A 21,671-nucleotide genomic window follows, 5' to 3' on the forward strand; every position below is an offset into this window, starting at 1 on the left:
TTTTTCTGTTAATAAATATATAGAATTTGTGGTTTTTCTCTCTATTAAACTAAATAACTAAAATAACTAACTAACTAAAATAGAGAGTTGTTTATTATTTAAGATTATGCTTTGTATGACGCCTGCTTCGTATGACGTATTCGTCATTTCCCTTCGATTTCATTATAAGCGGATTCTACTGTAATTCAATACTAAAAAAATTTAAAAGCTTCAAAGTCACTTGGTATCTTGTTGAATATGTTTAGATGTTGTATTCACACACAAAAATATAATGGCAAATTGTGTACACATAATGCTTATCTTACAATTAATTATAGATACAAAAGGAGTTTCCTAATTTATTGTATTTTCATGTCAATCGCTATGTTAATTAGTTTATTGCCCTTTAAGCGAAACTCTGAGTAATTTGTCTCCTTGATATTACGAAATAAACATGATACTTAGGTACTTTGTAGATTACAACAAATAAGCATGTCATCATTGCCTATATGAGTTTATTAGTAACACGCACACGCGCTTGGCATCAGTTTTTAATACAGAGAAAACTTTCTTTGGTGTACTCGAAACATATCGAATTGAGAGAAAATATGAATATTCAAAAATTCGAATGGGTATACTTACAAATAGTACCAGTAATAAGTTTACTATTGATAAAAATGTCCGGTCGGAATATGTATAGGTACGCCGAGTATTTCGTTGAATCATTCAATTGGATTTTTATTTTCTAATATTAGTTTTATTGAACGTGTGTTGTATGAAAAATAAAATTATAATAATGTAATTGCTATTACACTAAGGGAAGTAGATATTACAAATGATTTTTATAGGTACCTATATCTTTAGCTTACTTCCCATTAGATATTCATAGCATAGGTACTTATTTACAGTTAGTAAATATTTCATATTTTTTAAAAGAAAGATTATGGTTTCCATTTGCAAAATATGCAAAGTTTCTGAAAAACAAATAATTCATTTTATTAAAAATTCAGTCAAAAGATTTTGTGTAATAAGGATTATAATCCAGATTAGAGAATTATTGCTTTAGTTAATGTAGTCTATTTAGCTACGAGCCTTATTTCAGGGAATCTAATCCAAATAATAAAAATTTGTACTTTTCCGAAAATTTTATGTTAAAAAGACTTTATGTAAATGAATACAATTTTTCAAACTAAATTTTAATTAATAAAATATGATATCTTATTGTAAAAGTACCTTTGTAATGTTTTTATAATTTTGGTTATTATTTGTTTACTTGTTTGTTTGTTTGTTTTATTAAAGTTAGACTTTTTTTAAGATACACATATGGTAGAAATGTGAAGGGTTCTGTGTTCATAAAAATTAGCTTCAAATATTTTAACAGAGAGGCGATTACTCAAGTTAAAGGGGTAAGAAAAGGAGAATAACTTTTCGAAATTTTTTATTACTTTCTTTTATACAATTGTAGCTAGAAGATGACGGATGCGCAACTTTTGTTTATACCAATAATGAATTGCATCTTCACGAACAAGTGCATTCTCATCTAACAATAACTTCAGTAGTGACAGAACATGGCACAAATCGTGCCGAAACTTCAATGTCAAAAAGCCACATAGTCAACGAAGCTTATAAAATGAAATTTTCCGACGATATTTTATTTTTCCATCCGGGCTTCTCATATAAGGGTAGGCTTAGCGCCACAAATGTATTAATTGATTTGAGAGGCGAAGTTGTAGAAATTTGCTACACTGTAGCGGTAAATTACGTTTGGAATATACAAAATATTAAAGAGTGTTCAAACTTCACATTTGATGACGACAATGGTATCGACTTTTCATTACCTCCGTTAAAGGATAATGTAATAAAAGTGGACCTACAAGTAAGTCCCTACCTGTTTAGTATCCTAACTGATGTAAAGGCGAGTGAGAGTTTGTTTGTTTGTTTGCTACCATTTCACGCACTCAATCGATCATTATGAATTTGTACACACATTGTCAGGGGTGTAGAAAAGGACATAGGGTGCCTTTTATCTATAAAAAAATACTGTTACCGAGGGATAGAAAAATTGGTATTGTGGTCGTAGATGATTTTCGACACATATTTAGGACATCAACGCGAACAAAGTCGCGGATAAAGCCTATCATGAAATTTTGTACAAACATTGTCAAGGGTACAGAAAATGACATAGGGTACCTTTTATCAGTGAAGATATTAAAATATTTGAGAACAATTTTATAGGCCACAGCCTGAGAAGAGATTTTGAATCGATTAAAGACATATTTTAAAAATGTTTTCGTTTATTTAAATGAGCATCATCGTATCTCTTAGAGCTGGACTAGGATACTCGTAAACTGTATTATTATAATCACTCGCACTGCTTGGGAAATATTTAATGCTAGAATAATAAATTGTATCCGTGGAAATATAAAAAGCACTTATCTGCATACTGATACATTACGAATTATCTACAGCAGATCCCAAAGCACAACATTTTATATACACAAATTGTATCCGGATAATACCGAAGTATTCGGGTGTTACAGAGCTCAAGTATTTTTACACTGTAGGTGCATTAGAATCATGCTGCAATGGGAGACAAGAATCGCTCTCTTATTTAATCTGAAATTGATCATGAAAGGGTTATGACTTTCAAAACGGTAATTACAAGGGTAGGCTAAAAACTAACACACACGCTTGTAAAACGCTAACAAACGTAAATAGGATGATTGGGCAAAATGTAAATTAAAGTGCAATTCTTAAACTTTAATCATATGTGTATTTTTCCGTATATTCACTTTTAAACGTGTAACAATTTTTTTCATTCCGTCGCTGCGAAATTCTTCTGACATTTCTCTAGCCCAACATTTGATAGTTGCCTTCGCCTCATCGTCCGAGGTGTAATGACTGCCCATGAAATTTCTCTTGAATAAAGGAAAAATATAAAATCCCTGGGCGCAAAATAGGGAGAGTAAGGAGAGTGCGGAATCGGTTCAAACTTAAAGTTTCACAGAGTATTTTTAGTTGCGCGGGAGGTGGATGCGTGAAGTATGTCATGCTGCAAGATTATTGGCACCAGGATGCCTCTAATGACACAACGAACGCAAGATTCCACACTCTCTACTCTCGTTTTTGTGCCCCGCAAATTTCATTTTTTTATTTCTCTATTAAAAAAAAACCTCGAGGATAATCATTACTACAACTCGGACAATGAGATGATGGCAGGTATGAAGCCCTAGATTAGAGAAAAGTCGAATGAATTTTTCGGTGACGGAATAAAAACTTTTACACGTTGGGAGAAATTCAGCCTACTATCATTATCATATTTTAACCAGTCCGGAACTAATCAGATTATTTTCCTCAATATTCTCACAATTATTTAAATAATCATAAACCAAAAATTATTTAAGGCAGTTTCTTTAAATCAAACTATCAAAGAAGAATGGCCTACGCGAATTGGCCAGTCATTCCCTGATAGATATAATACAAAAGTGACTGCATCGGCCTCAATTAGTAGATGGTATTCGCCAAGTAGAAGTTACATTCATTTGGAACCTATGCAAAAAACTCATTTACAGTGCCAATCAGTGCAAGAATATATCGTTCAGTATTCGTCAAATTTAATTGATTCTGGGGAAACAGTTTACTTTCATTACATTGTAAGTGATTGATCCATATACGTAAACACAAATAACTTTATCAACTATTCATTTTTACTTTTTTTTAATAATGAACTTAGATTAAATCAAGGAGTAAAATATTTCAATCAGGCAGATTGATTCATCGATCTACTAAGCATCATCCGATATTGATTACCGAATTGAATAACGCTGTTGGTTCTAATCATTCTTTTGTTAAAAACAATAATTTTGTGGATAAGTTCAGTTTCAAACTTAGTTTGGGAAACGAAGTGTACTCAAAGGCAAGACTGTTGTTGTACTTCGTCTTGAAAACAGCCGAAACTGTAGCGTCTTCAGTTGATGTTAATATAGAGAAATGTCTGCCGAACGAAGTAAGTAAATAGAAGTAGAAATTAAATATGAGAATTGCATTACTCAATTGCTTGTAAATTTTGGGACATCTACATTCTTCCTTCTATAGTTGGGACGACCACAATTAGCAGTCTGCAATAAAATTATCTGTGAGTTATTGTCTTCACTTGGAAATGTAGTCATTTGCTGCATTTTGAACATGCCGTTGTTAAGTTAGGAGTACAGACAAAGTGAAACGGTTAGAGGTTGGTTAAAAGAACAGGGTCGGCTTTATAATTGCCTGATTGGAATTACATCTTTAAAGAAGCGCCTTTTGCTTTCCTAAATTCCTGAACATTCTTTAGTCCGATGCTGGCTACATGCTGAAATTCTGCTTGTCCGCATCTCTTTCTGTTACACATCAATTGGTGTAACGTTTTTCCTTTTTCTTTATTAGTGTCCGCTGCAATTCCTATCTGACATCTCTTTTCTATGTTTACGATGTACCCTATAACGCCTGTCATGAGTAAAAGTAGATGTTATGTTAACAACTGTCTAACTAGTCTAGTTAATAAGTTGAAAGAAGAAAGTAAATGCGATAGTTTTATTACGGATTATGCCAATTTTGTATGTCCCGACTATAGCGTTTCAATTCAGTTCATAACTGTCTAGTTATGTCACTACGATTTGTTGAAAGTAAATTTAATTTACAAGACTTGATAATAAAAATGACAAAGGCAATAAATGTAAATATTCGTTAAGTTTCATAGAGAATTGAGTAAAGTTAGTTTTGAAGTTTTAGAGACGTATATTGACGTCAGACTATGTATTATGGGTCTGAGGTAGAAATAACAAAAATATTAAATACTTTTCTGTACAACTTTTGGTTGGAAAACAAACTCAAATGCCTACCTCATCCTGAGGTGGATCTTTTTATTACGTTAATTGAAATTTAATTTTATTACCGATAAGGTGAATGCTAAATGGTCAGAAAAAGGATTTCGGCCAGGAGATGAAGCTAAACTTACCATAAAAACATCGGCAGATTCAATTTGTGCAGTATCGGCCATGGATAAATCGTCAATTGCATTGAGTAACTCAAAACCTCTGACTGTGGCTAGCATTTTGAAACCGTTTATTGAAGAAAAAGAAACAAAGCAGACAAGTATTCTTAACTGCGTTCCTAGACATGTTAGAAAACCTTTAGGTAACTAAAAAATTACTAATAGAAACGAATAACATTGATCGATATGTGAGAAATGCTAATTGAACTGACATATAACTCATTCAACTAGTTTTATTAAATATTGAAATTATATTTAAAAAGAATAAATTTTCAGAACAAGGTAGGTAAGATATGATCAATTTCTGTCATTTGTTATAATTTTGTAATGTTGTTATTCATTATTAATCGTTGAGGATCATACGTAATTTTGCCCACCTAATAGTCTTGTATGTCAAGGTACCTACTCCAAAGCTTTCTTTACGCGAGATAGCGAGTTTTTATGAAGTACTTTGCTATCTTTTACCACTCCTAACTTTAATTTTTCAGAAATTGTTGAAGCAGAGGTAAATTAATTATACTTATAATATATAAGTACGTTTCAGAACCAAAACACTTTCTACTGCTTCTTTCGCAAAATTATTTACTTCCCTTTCTCACCCATTCTAAATTCTTTCCTTANTCAAAAGGGAAATCTATTTTGTATTTTACATTTGAAATAAGATATCAAAAGAGTATTTGCATTTTGTATTTGAATACTTTTAAGAAACCATTTTGCACATCACATCTCTAGTTAAAAAAAATACAACAAAGAACCTTTTCCCCTTCCCTTCAAACTTAAACGCTATTTCTATTCTTTTTAATATTACCCCTTCACCTTTTTGATCTCCTACTATTTTTTCTAAAAATTTTCATACATATATTTTTAGTGTACATCTTTACACTTATGATTATTATTTCAGATACCACTAGTTAAAGTTATAAATCCGTCTGGATTAACAGTTAATGTTCTGGATAACATATCTACGAATTCAGGTCTAGTTCAGTTTGAACATCAACTTCCTGAAGAAACGACTCAGGTTGATTGATTGTACTTGCCCTAATATATATGTTTCCGTAGATCTTCTTTTTATTCACATATACACGGTGTTGATTAAATAGGCGGCAAAACTTGAAAGGCTTATTCGTTTGTCTGTTCTAAAAATATATTGTGCTTTGATGATTGTTGAAAAGTAGCTTTGTTTTCAAGGTACAGGGCGATAAATGTTATCCAAAAATACCAATGTTATTTAAACTTAGNCAGAACCAAAACACTTTCTACTGCTTCTTTCGCAAAATTATTTACTTCCCTTTCTCACCCATTCTAAATTCTTTCCTTATAGAAACAATTCACCTTTCTAGACCAAACAGTTAGAGTCGGTAGGGACTTCCTCTCGTTACAACCTCATAGGAATGGAAAATCCACAAATACTTCCACAAACGACTCTAATCGTTGTAGCCTACATAAAGTGATTAGTTTTAATTTTCTTGTACAATGGTTAGTTAGTAACTTAGTTTTCCATTAAATAGAGATAGGTACCAAAAAGAAGGTTACTTACGTTTATTACTATGCCATACGAGCCAAGATTTACTCGCAGACTCTTTGGTATTTTTCGTAAACTCGAGTTTCGAATTGCGTTTAGTTCAAACTTGAACTTTCTCCGAACTCTTCTTGGTAACCCTAAGGATAGAATTCTTTTTCTATAAAAGCGGGAGATGTATATGAAATTAATTGTAAAGATTGCAGTAAGAAATATATTAGTGAAACTAGGTTTAGTATAACTGGAAAATCCAGTGTTTTCCAGCATATTTCTACTGAAAATAATGGGATCAATATGAGCAACTAGAAATAGCATTGCTTGACAGTTTTAAAAATATGTTTATTTATAAAAACCGATTATGCTCTTTTAATAGTGACAGGAGTCTTACAACTTAATCTCTACTATTTTGTCTAATTTAATTGTTTTGTAACGATTATTAAACATTACAGTTGACATATGCAGTTATGCTCGCAGGACCAAAATATCAGTTAGTAGTTATAATTTTTACCTTATCTTTAGTCTTTAGTGTTCTTTAGTCCCTGAAGAAGGCACTTTCTTACCGAAAAGTACGTCCAGTGTCGTGTTTTGGAGTTGGGGTTTGAGCTGTTTAGTATTCAATTACTCAATTAAAATTTCAAATTATTTATATTACTGCGCGGCGCGGGGCTGACGATTTGATTATTAATAGTCAGTTCAATATAGCGTTATCCTTAATGCATTAAAAATTTCTACATCTTATTAAATAAATTATTGGTTGTAGGCATTGAAAAAACTAATAATAATTCTAATCCGATTGCTAGGAGAAGGCGTTCTCCAAGTAGAACTTATTTCTCTAGTCAGTACGATAGTTTTGAAGCATTTGATGTATGTATATAAACAATAAATTAAATGGAAGCGAATGAATCATAATAAACTAAAAATAATTTCAGGTTATTGGAGTTGGATTTATTACTAATTTAAATATTCTTACGAAACAATGCGAAGAAGGTAATAAGTTAGTTAACCACAGTATGTAAGTGAATAATTTAATTCTGTAAATAAAACGTTTCGTCCTTTTATCAGATCCCCCGTCGCCGTTAAATTCGACTCATTCAAAAGGTACGAATGATATAAAAAAGTATTAACAGGTAAATGTCTAGATGATGGCCCTCACCCCCTTTGGGGGTGGGGTGGGTGGTATCGAAAGAGGAGGTCTCCCCCACCACTGTACCATAAAAAGTTCGTGGCGGTCTCACCTCCCATAAAAAGTTATGGGGGTTAGATGGGGGTGGGGGTAGGGTAGGATCGAAAGAGGGTGGTCACCTGAGTAAAACCCCATAAAAAATTTGCGGCGATCTCACCCCCATAAAAAGTTATGGGGGTTGAAATTTGATTATTTTGATAATTTTCATACACTATAATTCAAATAAAATTCAATAAAAAAATTATTTTCAAGCGGGTGGAGGTGGGGGATCGAAAGAGGGTGGTCACTTGAACAAAACCCGATAACCTAACCTAACCTACCCTATTGATAAAGATATTTAAATAATGTTTTATATAACTTTCTCAATATTTTTATGTATTTTTCATTAGTTTTACCTTTGAATATTGTTTAAGAATGACTATATAAATATTTACATGCCTAGAAATGTATAAAAATTGGCATATTTATTAACTTTGAACCCCCATAACTTTTTATGGGGGTGAGACCGCCACGAACTTTTTATGGTATAGTGGTATTTGAGATGCTCTCTTTCAAACCCCCTACCCCACCACCAAAAGGGGGCCATCATCTAGACCTTTACCTATTAACATCTCGTAATATGTTTAGTAACTTAAAAATCTTTAGTTAATTCGTTAGAGATGAGAGGTTATCATTACAATGTCGATGATTCAGATGAAGAAATAGTCAAAAGATCTTTATTTCCTGAAACCTGGTTATGGGATTTAGTACCTCTAGAGTAAGTTTAGCTTCTTAGTATTATCATATTAATGCTAATTTACTAAATATATTTATATAATAAATAAAATTCATTAAACTATATTAAATGATACAGAAGATGATAGACAGAATACTTAAATGGGCGATTTCAAAGTCAAATAATAAATTCAAAACAATTGATAATACAAATCAATTGGATGTTAAGAATGGGATATCATAACGTAAACCCGAAGATTATATATTAAGACAATTCATTTACTGAAACTTTTGTCCAATGATTCGAGAAAGTTGAGCAACTAGATCGAAAAAATGAATCCACTGACACAATGGCTTGTAGTCAAGAAGCTCAAAATCAATCAGATCAATATGACATCATGAACTGACGCTATATCCTGATTCCGGTCTAAAGTGCGTCGTCGGTTGGAGTTTCTTCATCACGAGGGCGAGCTCTTTCAGATCCACCATCTGAGGTGGAAGGATTTCTGAAGAAGCTCGCCATTCAGACTAGCGAAATGTTCCAACCGACGATGGCTTATAGACCCGAATCAGGATAGCATCAGTTCAAAAAGAAAAGATTCAAGCCAAAATTTTACGAATGGACGAACACATGTATTTCCTACCTAGTATGTCGAAGACCATATTACAACGGTTATGTGTGTTAAGAAGCTAATCTCGTCTGTTTTCGTATCCAAATAGAAAGAAAACGAAGTTAATTTCGTCAATTACAAATCAAATTATATTTGTAATACTCTTTATTTTTATAACATTACAATGACGACGTTTCGATCATTGTTTTTGATCATCTTCAGGTCATCAGTAAAAGATGGAAACACAGTTACATAGTCAATGTTTTTCACATAAATAAATATAGTCAACAATCAAACAAACAAACACTGTGAACAAAAACGTAAGACATAACGAAGACAAGTTAGTCAGTTGAAACGTCGATTGAGACTGTTGATAACTTTTGGACGTTGACATGTACCATTGCTTACATCTAGTTCTTCGATTGATTTGGTTTTATTTAACGTAAGATTTGATTAGAAATCAGTGAATTATTTGACTTTGAAATCACCAACTTATTCTATTTATCACCCTTTTTTAACGATTGTAAATAATTTTCGTTTTAAAAACCAAGTTTAGTTAGTTTTTACACAGATCTACTGAAAATAATTTAGCAGTTTGTTTTAGATGTTTAATATAATGATAAATATTGCAATTTTTTTTAATACAAGTCATGACTAATATGAAAAGTTTGATTTAGTGGAAAATAATATTTTTTTGAAATGGTTTCAGTGGTAACGAGCAATTGCAAATTGCACGACCATTACCCCATTCCATTACTAACTGGATCACTAATGTTTTGTGTGTGTCTCCAACAAAGGGAGTCGGTGTTAGCCCTAATTTAGAAATCTCCGTTTTCCAACCATTCTTTCTTGATGTTTTGGCACCTCGTACCATAAAACGTAACGAAATTGTTCACCTGCAAACGATTATTTTCAACTATCTAAATTACAGTATACCTGTAAGTAACCAGGCAACTAAACCCCTACTTTGTTTTTACACGACGGTGGTCAAAAAATTGACCAAAATTCATTGAACCCCAGACAAGTAATACATATCTACGAGGGCGGTTCAATAAGTACCCGTGTTAGAAATGAAGACACTTTTTTTTTAATTTTTTTGTTTTATTTTTCAACATAGTCTCCTTTTAGAAAGATACACTTCTCCCAACGTCCCTACCATTTGTTTTACCTCTCTAAAAAATAAGATTTGTCGAACTCTCCAAAATCCTCCCTCTCTCGGCGATGACTTCCTCGTTTGAGCTAAATTTTTTTCTCGCGAGTCATTTCTTCATGGTAGGGAACAAGACGAAGTCGCAGAGAGTCAAATCGAGTGAGTACGGGGTCTGCGGCAGCAGTTAACAATAACGTAATTCATCCAGTTTGACGGCAACAACTCCTGATGAATGTGCCGGTGCGTTATCGTGTTGAAAACGCACCTTTTTTTTCGTCAAATGCGTCCGTGTCTCCTTCAATTTTTTGTCTAAGCGGTCCAATAACTCACTGTAGTATTGTCCAGTGATCGTTCTTCCTTTTCCTAAAAACTCCGTAACATGATTTTCTCGGTAACAACGTTTGCCAGGCTTCCTATCAAAAACGGACCTTTGCCCACGTTTAAATTCGTTGAAGCGATATCTAAGTGTGATCATAGATGGCGAAATGTCTCCATAAACAGCATCCAACTTTGCTTTTATCTCCTCGCATTTTTCCCATCAAAAAACCAAAATACTGCTCTTTTTCCATCTTAGCGAAAATAACGAAACACGTCTCAGTCGAATGGCTGCCAAATCCAAACTAACTTATCAATCAGTCTGAAATTCGTTTTGGCATGGTTTGATAGATGGCAGCACACGATGACAACACCAATTTCCCTCAGGAGCGTCGTATGTCCAAACACGGGTACTTATTGAACCGCCCTCGTATTTATGAAAGCTCTCATTAAGCTCAAAAATGTCTTCTTCAACGATTTTTTGTATAATAGAAAACACGGGCTAAGAGGAATTTCAAAAATAACCATTTCAAGGTTTTGTATCTTGAAATGGAAAAGAGGAACCCCCACAGAAGAACTTTTAATTAAAATTTAATAAACATTAATGAGCCAAATGTAGGATCTTAAGATTTGGTGAGTCAAATGGTGCAAAAGGAAAGTTGGGTGTCTGTCTGTCTGTCTATACAAAAATATAAAATCGTAAATCATGCAAATATAAAAGCAGTTTCTATTACCCAGTTGAGAATAAGTTTGGGAAATACAAGTAACGTTGACTCAATCGGATATCCCGACGATCGTGCAGTAACTCACTGCGTTCATCCGAATGATAGCAAAGTTGTCATATTTCGCATCAAATCTCCATATTTGGGGCAAATAAATATTAGCATATTAGCGGAAGTTGACTCATCTTATCCCGGAGAATGTGGACCTGATATTATTATTAACAAAAGGTTTGTTTTTATGCCAAGATATGTGTATCCTTCCGGTTATAAAATTAACTAAAATTTATAGGGACGAAGTGGTAAAGTCAATTATTGTCGAACCCGAAGGTCATACCGTGGAAAAAACTGGCTCTATACTACTCTGTGGTGGAGGTAATTTTAATATTTAATACATTTTTCATAATTTAATTGATACTAACAACATAATACGAATATACAAGAGCGGGAAAAGATGTACTAATAAAGTTTTTTAAATTTTCCAATGATTTAGTTTCGGAGTTATTGGTAAATAAGTTTGTCCTAAGAAGGCATTTTTTTATTTATATCAAAATTTTAGAAGGAAAATGAAAATGCTGTTTAAAGTATCATCAACTGGACTAGATCATAAACTTAAATCTAATACATTCCGATAATAATATGTTTAGCGATATTTGATGGGTTTGGTAGTGTGATCTATTATAGAAACCGAAACATTAAAATTCGTAGGCTTCATGCTAAAAATAGAAGCTTTTTGAAATTTTGCGATCATGAGTTTTTCTTCAGTACCTATACAATGATTAGGCTTTTGGAAATAAATGTTGAATGTATTTGTTAAGTTTGTGAGTTTACTAATGTGGAAAAAAGTTTGCATCTTTCATAATTATTCACATCACTTAGAAATAGTTTGTAAAAGATGAAAAAACAACTTTGAAGCAATCAAAACTTGGTCCACATAACTAACGTTTTTTATGGAGGCTTTTGGACTGTTTCCCTTTTTTCACTTCCGCTTTATCCTGTATTTTATATATATACTTTGGTAAGAATCATGACAATATGTCTTGTTAATTTGTGGAACGAAAAGATACGAACATGTTTTTTTAATAATAAATGCCTTTTCTTTGGTAATTTTTTACTTTAAGATAATGTGCTTCCCAATAATGTAAGCTGGACTTTAAGTGTACCAAATGATATCATTCGGGATTCGGATAAAGCTATTGTTACAATTGATGCCGATCTTATGGGGCCTACAATAAGGGTAACTTTTTTTTATTTTATAAATTAGAAATGGTTGACACGTTCAACTTTTCAGAATATAGAAAAATTGATAAATGTGCCTTCCGGGTGCGGCGAACAACTAGTCGCCGCCATTGCTCCAAACCTATATATTTTGAGATATCTAAACGCCACTGGAAAACTACTTGGTCCTACAAGACAAAGAATTATAAGAAATTTAAAAATTGGTAATGGAAATGTCTTATTTATTTTATTTATGATTTAGTTATACATATATAGTTAAAATAATTTATTGAAGTGCAAGTAGATCTCACCAGCACACTATAAATCTAAGGTAGTATATCGCCATCTACTGATATCAGTATTTTATATGTGGTGTGCTGATGGGATCTGATAAGATCGACATCGCGATTACCGTCTGGTAAATTAGTGACCAAAAACGTATACCTACTGTTGTTGCGTTATTGTCGTTTTTGTTGGATAAGTAGATACCTTAGTAAGATCCTGAAGACTGCTTGTGGCGTGCTGATGGGATTTAATAAGATCGAAAGTTTGGCCCATATTTGGCAGTTCTGATGAATTATTCGGCAACAATGTATAGTAATCCATTATTTATATAAATTTACAATATTTTGAATGATTTTTAGGGTGTCTAAAGCTGAAAACTGATAAAGGGCTTGAAAACAGTAATTTTTCTTGTTAATTCGAAAACTACAGTGAAATAAGTTTACTACTTCTTTAAGTTTTGTCCACATTATGGCCCGAACTAATATTGTTAGAATTTTCAGATTGAAAAAATTTAAGTTTTTTCCTTTCATTCTATTTTTCCAACAGGATATCAGCGAATTTTAAATTACGTCCATACGGATGGTTCATTTTCTGCATTTGGTTATCACGATGCAGTCGGATCGACATTTCTTACTTCTTTTGTTGTTAGAACATTAGTGCAACTTAAGCAACATATTTATGTCGATCAAAGTATCATAGATAAAGCGGTGGAGTGGATATTAATGAATCAATTAGAAAATGGTTGTTTTAATGCCGTCTCACACGTGTTTCATGATATGGTAAATAACAAGTAGATTTACTAAAGACCTAACACCAAAATTTGGCTAAGTGCATGCACGCACCTGTTTAACAATTTCGACAATCCCATAAAAATTAACAGGTACTGTTCGTTTCAAGAAGTTCGAGATATGCCCCTTCCCTTTATTAGGATGCGCCGTAGCATAATTCCAAATTCAATCATATTTGTCTGCGTAGCTCATTCCTTCACTGATCATCGAGCGAAAACTAGACAAAAGTGTACAGTACCATTTGCAAAATTATTTAAACTGCCTCGTTAAAATTTAAGAATATGCTTTATTTAAAAGCATATTTAGCCAAAAATAATAACAAATGAATTAACTTAACGCTCTACACACCTATAAAACATTTGCTTTGTTTTCTATTGTTAATTTATATACATTTTTGTTTTAAGAAATTGCTAAACATTTTCGTCTAGTACTGTACAGTTCCAGCCGATCTTTTAACAGCGCCCATCGAGAGCTCTGTTCGTTCAAGCTTGTTCCAACTATTTCTGTCTTGCTCACGCCTAGTGTGTATTGTTTCTCTCCGCGCACATTTCTTCAAGGTCACAATTCAAACAAATTGAAATGGGCTGTACCTACATAATATTCAAAATTAGTTAAGTTGAAAATACTTATCAAAACATATCTTCAAGATTTTTTCACGCTATTAGATAGTCTTCTTTAGACATAAAAAATTCCGACACATTTCTGTGTTCTGTGATCGTTTTAATTTATCTATAAGGAATCCATTTTTCCAATTTGGTACCAATCTTTAGTAAATCTGGTTCTAAATAGAATACGCAACTGTAAAAGTCAACGGTGTTTATAAAATATCAAGTTCGTCAATATTTTAGGGTGGCACAAGCAACGAAAATAGTACCGCAGCTCTCACATCTTATGTTATCATAAGTATTTTAGAGTCGGGTATTGAATTGAAAGAAAAAGTACGTAATGATGCTCAGTTCTGTATCAGAGGACATCATTCTCCTGATAAATACACTCTGGCTATTAGTAGTTACGCATTGAGTCTCATTGGATGGCAGAGCGAAGCCACGAGGGCTTTGCGGAGGCTGTTGGAAATTGCCATTGTGGAGGATAATTTAATGTGGTGGAGTTCACCAGGTAAATAAGAAAATGTAAATAAAATTAGTTGGTAATCAGTATATATAGTATGTGTTTATTTGTTAAACATAAATTTTAATTAAATAATGCGTCGCACAATGTGAGACGTCATGTAATAGGTTTTTAAAAAGAACCATTACTGTCATCCGCATCGTTACAGAGGATTCTACGTAGAAAGTGTTCAAAAATTAGGATAAAACATTAGATAAACACATAATATTCGCCGTATGCTTGTACGTTATATGATTTGTGGCTCGCACATATCAAAGGTATTGCTGGTATCGATCGCCTGCGGCATTCGTTTATAACAGTATTTCTCGAAATTCTCGTAAGAAAGCACGATAATTAAATTTTATCGAATAGTTTTGATCTATTCTCCAAACATCATTAAATTTTGCAGAGATTCTTTAAACATAAATGTATATATAGGATCTACAAATTTTTATCGAAATCCTCAATGGAGATATTATTAAAAAAATCATCCCAGGGTCACCAATTAATGCTAGAATGTGGATCTTCCGAAGTCATGAAACAAAATTAAAATCCCGAAATAGACGAGGACATTCCTTACGATATGTTTAACCTTTTAGTTGATTCAGTTAAACATTTACTAATACAATTGATCGAGATTAGTTTTAATTTAATTGTAAAAAGTTAGAACACTTGGTATTTGATTTGTGTGTAATGTAAGTACTTTTGAACAATTTTAGAATCAATTTCAACTAACATAGAAATGACAGGTTACGCCTTAATGACTTTGCTGCATCATGGTGGTACTGAAAACTTAATTCATGCCCATTCCGTGGTACGGTGGCTTATAACTCAGAGACAATCCCACGGTGGTTTCACAACATCTCAAGTTAGTGTTTTAATAAAGATAATAATTTCAAACTTAATTCGCTGCTATTATTGTTTAACGGCAATTGCAGGATACAGCTGTTGCCTTGGATGCTATTTCTCGTTATATGGTCCTCGTAAAAGGTAAATCTGCAAACTTGTCAGTACATGTGGCCACCAACGAACGAGAACATACCATGCCAATAACTCATAGAGACAAATTAAAAACAAAACAAATATCCGTATCTCGACTTCCGAATGTGATTAAGGTTATTGTTAATGGCCAGGGATGTGTCTTGGCAACTGTAAGTTTTAATGACTTTATAAATCAGTTTCATGGCTCTTATTTATAGGTTTTTATTTTTCGGTTCTTTTAAAAAAGGCCCGCTTCATACATCTACATAATAATCGCTTAAATGTAACTAAAGTTAACAAAATATAGGGACAACAATCTTTATCTTACCGTTAACTGCAAAAATTCATAAGCATTTTATATATTTAAAATGGTTGAATTGATATCTAGGCTATTGAATGTGTTTAAAATCAAAAAGTAGTAAGGAACAATTGTATCCACGGGTTTTTATTGCTACATAAATACGTCAATTAAAAATGATAAAAGCAGTAATTGTAAATGCCACTAAATATAAAGGGTGCATTCTTCAGATCCAATATAAAACCCCGTTTTTTTAGTTTTTCGTAACTCAAAAATTTTGCATTGAAGAAAAAAGAACGTGACTTTTGTTAAATTTTTATCAATTTTTGATACTGAGAAAAAACTTTTTATACTATACAACCATATTAATTGTTAACTGTGAATCAATGATGCTCCAGCAGCGATACCGTATTCAAAGACCGTAGTAAATAATTTATGCAAAGATATTTGTTAACATTTTAGAATGTGGTGTATTATAATTTGGAGCATATGATGAACAGCGAAGCGTTTAAATTGGCAGTTGATGTTGAATCAGTTTCATCGACTGATAAATGTTCAATAGCGATGGTATCTCCATGTTTAGCATACAAAATGCCGGATATAAAGTCGAATATGGCTGTTTTAGAAATTAAAATGCCGACTGGTTATGAACCCGATAGGGGATCGTTGTATAAGTTACAAGAAAGTAACTCAAGTGAGTTTTTAAACTTACGATTAATTTTTATTAGCTTTTTATTGATAAAAAAAAAATCTTGAGTATTTTGACTACAATTTCTTTTACCTACACATTTTGAAAAAACTTTTTTCTATTTCTTGAAGAAGTGAAAAGGTTTGAAGAAAGTGAAAATCAAGTTGTTTTGTACTTTACCCAACTGAGTCATGATCCAATATGTGTACCATTTACAATCAATGAAAATGCTGTAGTTGACAGTAGGGTTGATGCCATCGCAAAGCTTTATGATTATTACAAACCTGAACTACAAATAGCCATTGTAAGAACATTTTTTTTTTATTGATGTCAATAATACAATAATATTATCTATTAAGTAATTCAAACAAATTGAAATGGGCTGTACCTACATAATATTCAAAATTAGTTAAGTTGAAAATACTTATCAAAACATATCTTCAAGATTTTTTCACGCTATTAGATAGTCTTCTTTAGACATAAAAAATTCCGACACATTTCTGTGTTCTGTGATCGTTTTAATTTATCTATAAGGAATCCATTTTTCCAATTTGGTACCAATNAAGAAACGTATTATTATTTACAAACTTGCACTTATTAAAACTGCCAATCAGATACAAAAATTTAGACCAGGTTATATTAAACGTATCTTTTTATCTATAACTTTATAGCTTACCGCTAGCTAGTTTTTCTGTATCTTTTTTGGAGTGTTTAGAAAAATATTACAATATTTTCAATTCAACTTTTGAGAAATTTTACTTTTAGAAAGTGTCAACACGACAACGACAAAAACAAATTATTTGTCTAGTGATTCGTTCCAGGATGAAAAATTTTCTAGGATATCTAACCATGCATAATTTATTTCATTATGACTAGATTTTTACGTTATAGTTTATTATTTTTTTTTTTTTAATGTGTTCATTATTGATTACAAATTTCTATGATTTATATACATAGATGTACTTACATTGTATCTTACATTTAGTTTTATATTTATAAAATTAACACGTGAAAATAAATTTCTTATTACTTTATAATTAGGTAATCACAATATTTAGAGAATGACGAAGGATTGTAGGCTCAAAGCTGTCTTGATTGGGGACCCCGGGTCTAAAAGCCGTTGTCGATTCTCCTTCTTGCTTACGAATGGCGAGCTTTTTCAGAGGTGGACTGTCCACAACCAGCGTTCGAGATGGAAGCACCTTTGAAGAAGATCGCCACTCGTGCTAGCGAAACGTTAGGAAGCAATTCCAACCAGTGACGGCTTTTAGACTATCAATTTGTTTATGGGTCCTTTTAAAATTTTCCAGGTCCTGGATCCTTAAATGGTTTACATGCTTTTTGTAATCCACATCCTTGACAAAAACGGGATGGTTGAAACATGTAACACTCGAAACCGGGTGGGCAATATTCTTCCATGCAGGGATAGGTTACAAGCTGACAATTGTCATATGCTGTAGTAAAATAAGCAATTTGTTAATTTTGTACGAAAAACGGAATCTATATAAGATAATATTTGCTGACGGGTATGCATTTTGACAATTAAAGCTTATATTTTCAATTTTGTTTTTTGTGGGGCAGTGCAAGAAATAACTTTTTCTTATCGTGTGGCGCATCGTTTGAGAGGGACACATTTAAGCATTCCAAAAAATCAAAATTTTTGGTGATTAGGTTGTATGGTCAGTGTTCGTAATGTGCGATAAAACAGTGTCTATTATTCATCATGGAAGTTGGAAGTTACTGAACAATATATAGAAAATCTATTGCGTTGTTCGTCAATCTTAGTTACTGAAAAAGTACCTAATTGTTTTTTTGGGTCTCGTTTGGATGAGTTACACACTTTTAATAAGATAATTGAAGTTAACATGTTATAACGCGATTCGGAATTAAATCAAGATGCTAAGAATATAATTTCAATAATTTAATTCCCCTAATCATCATCATAAGGTTGACTCGCACCTCCACTCTTTCCTATCTTGAGCTAATCTTCGCATTTTCCTAAAACTAGAACATCCTACATCCTTAACTATTTGCGAACAGTAATCTAATCTAGATCTACCTCTACCCCTCTTAACTCCTGTTTCTGTTTCTAATATGCCTTTCACTAAACCTTCATGCCTGAAAAGGTGTCCCACCAACCTATCTCGCCTATTTCTTATTGACTTCCACAGAGTTCTCTGTTCTCCTATTCTTTCTAATACCTCTTCATTTCTAACCATCTGTATCCACGGTATCCTCATCATTCGCCCATAACACCATATTTCGAACGCCCATCGTATATGTTTCGCACTCGTACAATACCGCGCTCCAAACATACACATTTAACAATCTTTTTCGAATTTCTAAATTAACCGTTTGCGAGCATATAATTCTATCTTTATATTCCCTTTTTTCCTTCTTTTTCTTTGCATACCAAGATAAGTTTTAGTAAGTGATTTAAATGAATATTTTTCATAAATAGCATGTTAACGACCTTTACGTCAGTCAATTATTTATAAAAAAAAATATTCCTGCCCAGGGAGTGGCGCCAGAAATAACTTTTGATTTTATATTTTCAGCATTTTTGGAGCTTAAAATTATAATTTAAAACGGCAGACTATACAACCATATTAATTGTTAACTGTGAATCAATGATGCTCCAGCAGCGATACCGTATTCAAAGACCGTAGTAAATAATTTATGCAAAGATATTTGTTAACATTTTAGAATGTGGTGTATTATAATTTGGAGCATATGATGAACAGCGAAGCGTNCCCAGGGAGTGGCGCCAGAAATAACTTTTGATTTTATATTTTCAGCATTTTTGGAGCTTAAAATTATAATTTAAAACGGCAGTTACGTAATGTTTGACGGTCACAACTATGTGCAAACCATTTTGGCTTAATACTCATTAGTTACTAATATTTATTGCTTTTTATACTCACTTTGAGTGCAGAAATTTTCAATGCAGCAGCCTCCGCAACATTGTTTGTCGTCCACGCACTAAAAGAAAACTTTTTTGACTATAATTTTTCAGTGTTTCCGTAAAACATTAATATTGGTTTATTTATTCATGACATTAATCATTAATTTAACAATTTGTTGCCTTTCTTACATACATATATTAACATAATAGTTCGACTGATCAGTTAATGTAGCGCAAAATTGTATTATTTTATTATCTCTTTATTTTATTTTTAAATGTAGATCTTTAGCGCTTCTAAATAAAACTGCTAAAACATAAATAGCAAAATTAACCAAATATCTTGCTATTACAATTATAAAAAGCGTTTATTACTTACATTCTCCCCTAATGTCCCACAATCTTGTGCCAAAACAAAGCCTGAAGAAGCAGTAAATATTAACAATAAGAACCTTAACGATTTCATTTCTAGACTCCGTTGGAAATGTTTATTGAGTATCAATATAGAATGCGTTTGCTGTTGATTCACACCCAACCTCTAGTTAAAATTCTGCCTAAATGTTTTCACGTTACCTGGCAGGTATGCGTTTGTATAAACTATTAACAATTGTTAATTTTGTGTACAAATATGACCTTATTTTCGCGTAAGAAACGTATTATTATTTACAAACTTGCACTTAACAATGTTCGTATTAATACTTTACAAAAACTTAATTGTAATATTTTAAATATTGGACGAGTTATATCTTTTTTAGAGTAAAATTCTGTAATCAATGATGCATAAGATTCAAAAAGAAAAAAGAACCCTTATAGGATCACTTATATCAACACCCATTTTCTTGGGAACGTGCGGATGTATCAATTTGAAATTAATATCAAATACTCAGGTCTGTAATCTCTTGTAGCTGTAAAAAAATCAAACTTCTAAGCAGAATCGTCTTTAACCTATTGGAGGCCCTGGGCGCATAAGGATAACGGGGCCCCTATGACATTAACAGAGGACTATTTTGTTAAAACAGCCAAAAAGTGTAGATAAGCAAAATTCTAAATTTATTCAGTAATTATGTTTCTTTTAAATCACATTAAATGAATATATAATTGTAAGTAATATAATTCGGAACAGTAACTCCTTCAGCATTCATAGGTTAGTGCTTAAAATTCTAAGTTTATTTGAAAAGTTTTGACAGAAGCAAACTCGTCAATCAGTTGTTCAAAGTCTATGTCTTTGAGCACATCACATTCTATGGACATTAACGACATACTGGTCAATCTTTTTTAAAGCGTTGTACTTCTTAATTCATTTTTTATTCTTTTCAATTTGGAGAAAGAGTACTACTCCCCAATAATACCATTAGTTATCATCATACTTAAAAAGATTCTTAATGCACTTTCCACATTTGGAAATGTGTTTTCAATTTTGTTTTGTATTTAATGGTTGATTTCCCCAAAATAAATATATTTTTCGGTAATAAGTATTGGTTTTCGGTTGATGGATGGATCTGACAGAAACTAGGGTGTCCCCGTCGATCGCGGAGGGCAGAATGCCCAATGGAAAAGAGGGGCCTGTTTCTGAGTCAACGCAATCGAAAGATTCGGCTGTTTATGCTGCATATTTTGACACTCGCAATGGAATCAAAATTTGTAGTAACATCACTTTAATTGTAACATTGTAATTATCCGTTTTGGAGACTGATTGTGGGGAAAACATACAACATACTCGGAAAAAGCGAAAAAAATCTTCGAAACTCGATTCCTCTGACGAACAATTTACCTAAACCTACAAGTTTGTACGAAATCCTCGGTGCGCGGTTTTTTCTTAAATTATGTGTTTCGCCTTTCCTGAGGATCAACTAATTAGAAATAAAAAGTTGAGATTGGAAGGGGCGAAGTAATTCCATTAGATTCAGTATGAATTGTAATTCAGTTAATGGCTTTATTGATCATCATATCAAACATTTTTTAAAACTATAACTAACTAATCATTTTGATGGTGATATTTATCATTACTTAGATTTTTGTTTGTAAGTATGCCAAAAAGCATAATGCCCATTATAATGTAAGTTTTGAGCCCTTACAGGAGGGAACAAGCAATTTAAAATAATAAATTAAAGTTAAAATAATAAATATTGATAAATAATTAAAATACAGCGCAACTGGTACATATCTTAGCTTTTAATTGTGGTTT

The 21,671-nt window shown here is 32.4% G+C and overlaps 2 protein-coding genes across 5 annotated transcripts in view; one reads left to right on the forward strand and one right to left on the reverse strand.

Moving 5' to 3' along the window:
* LOC108733999 (alpha-1-macroglobulin-like) overlaps window positions 1-16,937 on the forward strand; it is a 24,792-nt gene extending 7,855 nt beyond the window's left edge. The window contains exons 2-21 of one of the 4 annotated variants that reach the window (XM_025974999.1): window positions 1,295-1,385; window positions 1,445-1,855; window positions 3,384-3,632; window positions 3,713-3,985; window positions 4,917-5,151; window positions 7,288-7,391; window positions 7,457-7,535; window positions 7,590-7,625; window positions 8,368-8,467; window positions 9,745-9,973; window positions 11,239-11,450; window positions 11,512-11,594; window positions 12,341-12,456; window positions 12,511-12,661; window positions 13,269-13,501; window positions 14,359-14,626; window positions 15,337-15,485; window positions 15,556-15,768; window positions 16,359-16,590; window positions 16,716-16,937. In XM_025974999.1, the coding sequence (XP_025830784.1) occupies window positions 1,574-1,855; window positions 3,384-3,632; window positions 3,713-3,985; window positions 4,917-5,151; window positions 7,288-7,391; window positions 7,457-7,535; window positions 7,590-7,625; window positions 8,368-8,467; window positions 9,745-9,973; window positions 11,239-11,450; window positions 11,512-11,594; window positions 12,341-12,456; window positions 12,511-12,661; window positions 13,269-13,501; window positions 14,359-14,626; window positions 15,337-15,485; window positions 15,556-15,768; window positions 16,359-16,590; window positions 16,716-16,912 (3,441 nt within the window). In that variant the 5' untranslated portion in view covers window positions 1,295-1,385; window positions 1,445-1,573 and the 3' untranslated portion in view covers window positions 16,913-16,937. Of the gene's footprint in view, window positions 1-1,294; window positions 1,386-1,444; window positions 1,856-3,383; window positions 3,633-3,712; window positions 3,986-4,916; window positions 5,152-7,287; window positions 7,392-7,456; window positions 7,536-7,589; window positions 7,626-8,355; window positions 8,468-9,744; window positions 9,974-11,238; window positions 11,451-11,511; window positions 11,595-12,340; window positions 12,457-12,510; window positions 12,662-13,268; window positions 13,502-14,358; window positions 14,627-15,336; window positions 15,486-15,555; window positions 15,769-16,358; window positions 16,591-16,715 lie in introns of all 4 variants that reach the window. The other 3 variants (XM_025974998.1, XM_025975000.1, XM_025975001.1) reach the window with 3 other exon arrangements.
* Window positions 16,938-17,457: 520 nt separating this feature from the next.
* LOC108733982 lies at window positions 17,458-20,054 on the reverse strand. The gene is made up of 3 exons (XM_018465350.1): window positions 19,866-20,054; window positions 19,509-19,566; window positions 17,458-18,038 (listed from the first exon to the last, which is right to left on the reverse strand). Exons 1-3 carry the CDS (start codon window positions 19,950-19,952, stop codon window positions 17,881-17,883), a joined length of 303 nt encoding a protein of 100 aa, XP_018320852.1. The 5' UTR covers window positions 19,953-20,054; the 3' UTR covers window positions 17,458-17,880.
* Window positions 20,055-21,671: the final 1,617 nt, after the last annotated feature.

This window comes from Agrilus planipennis, unplaced genomic scaffold (genome assembly GCF_000699045.2).
Source record: "Agrilus planipennis isolate EAB-ADULT unplaced genomic scaffold, Apla_2.0 scaffold36, whole genome shotgun sequence".
Taxonomy (NCBI): Eukaryota; Metazoa; Arthropoda; class Insecta; order Coleoptera; family Buprestidae; genus Agrilus; species Agrilus planipennis.

Coding starts and splice junctions, on each gene's coding strand:
- LOC108733982 (XM_018465350.1), bottom strand. CDS start 19,952: ATGAAATCGTTAAGGTTCTTATTGTTAATATTTACTGCTTCTTCAGGC. Junction 19,567..19,865: donor GTGGGACATTAGGGGAGAAT/GTAAGTAATAAA, acceptor GTTTTCTTTTAG/TGCGTGGACGACAAACAATG. Junction 18,039..19,508: donor TGAAAATTTCTGCACTCAAA/GTGAGTATAAAA, acceptor ATTTTACTACAG/CATATGACAATTGTCAGCTT.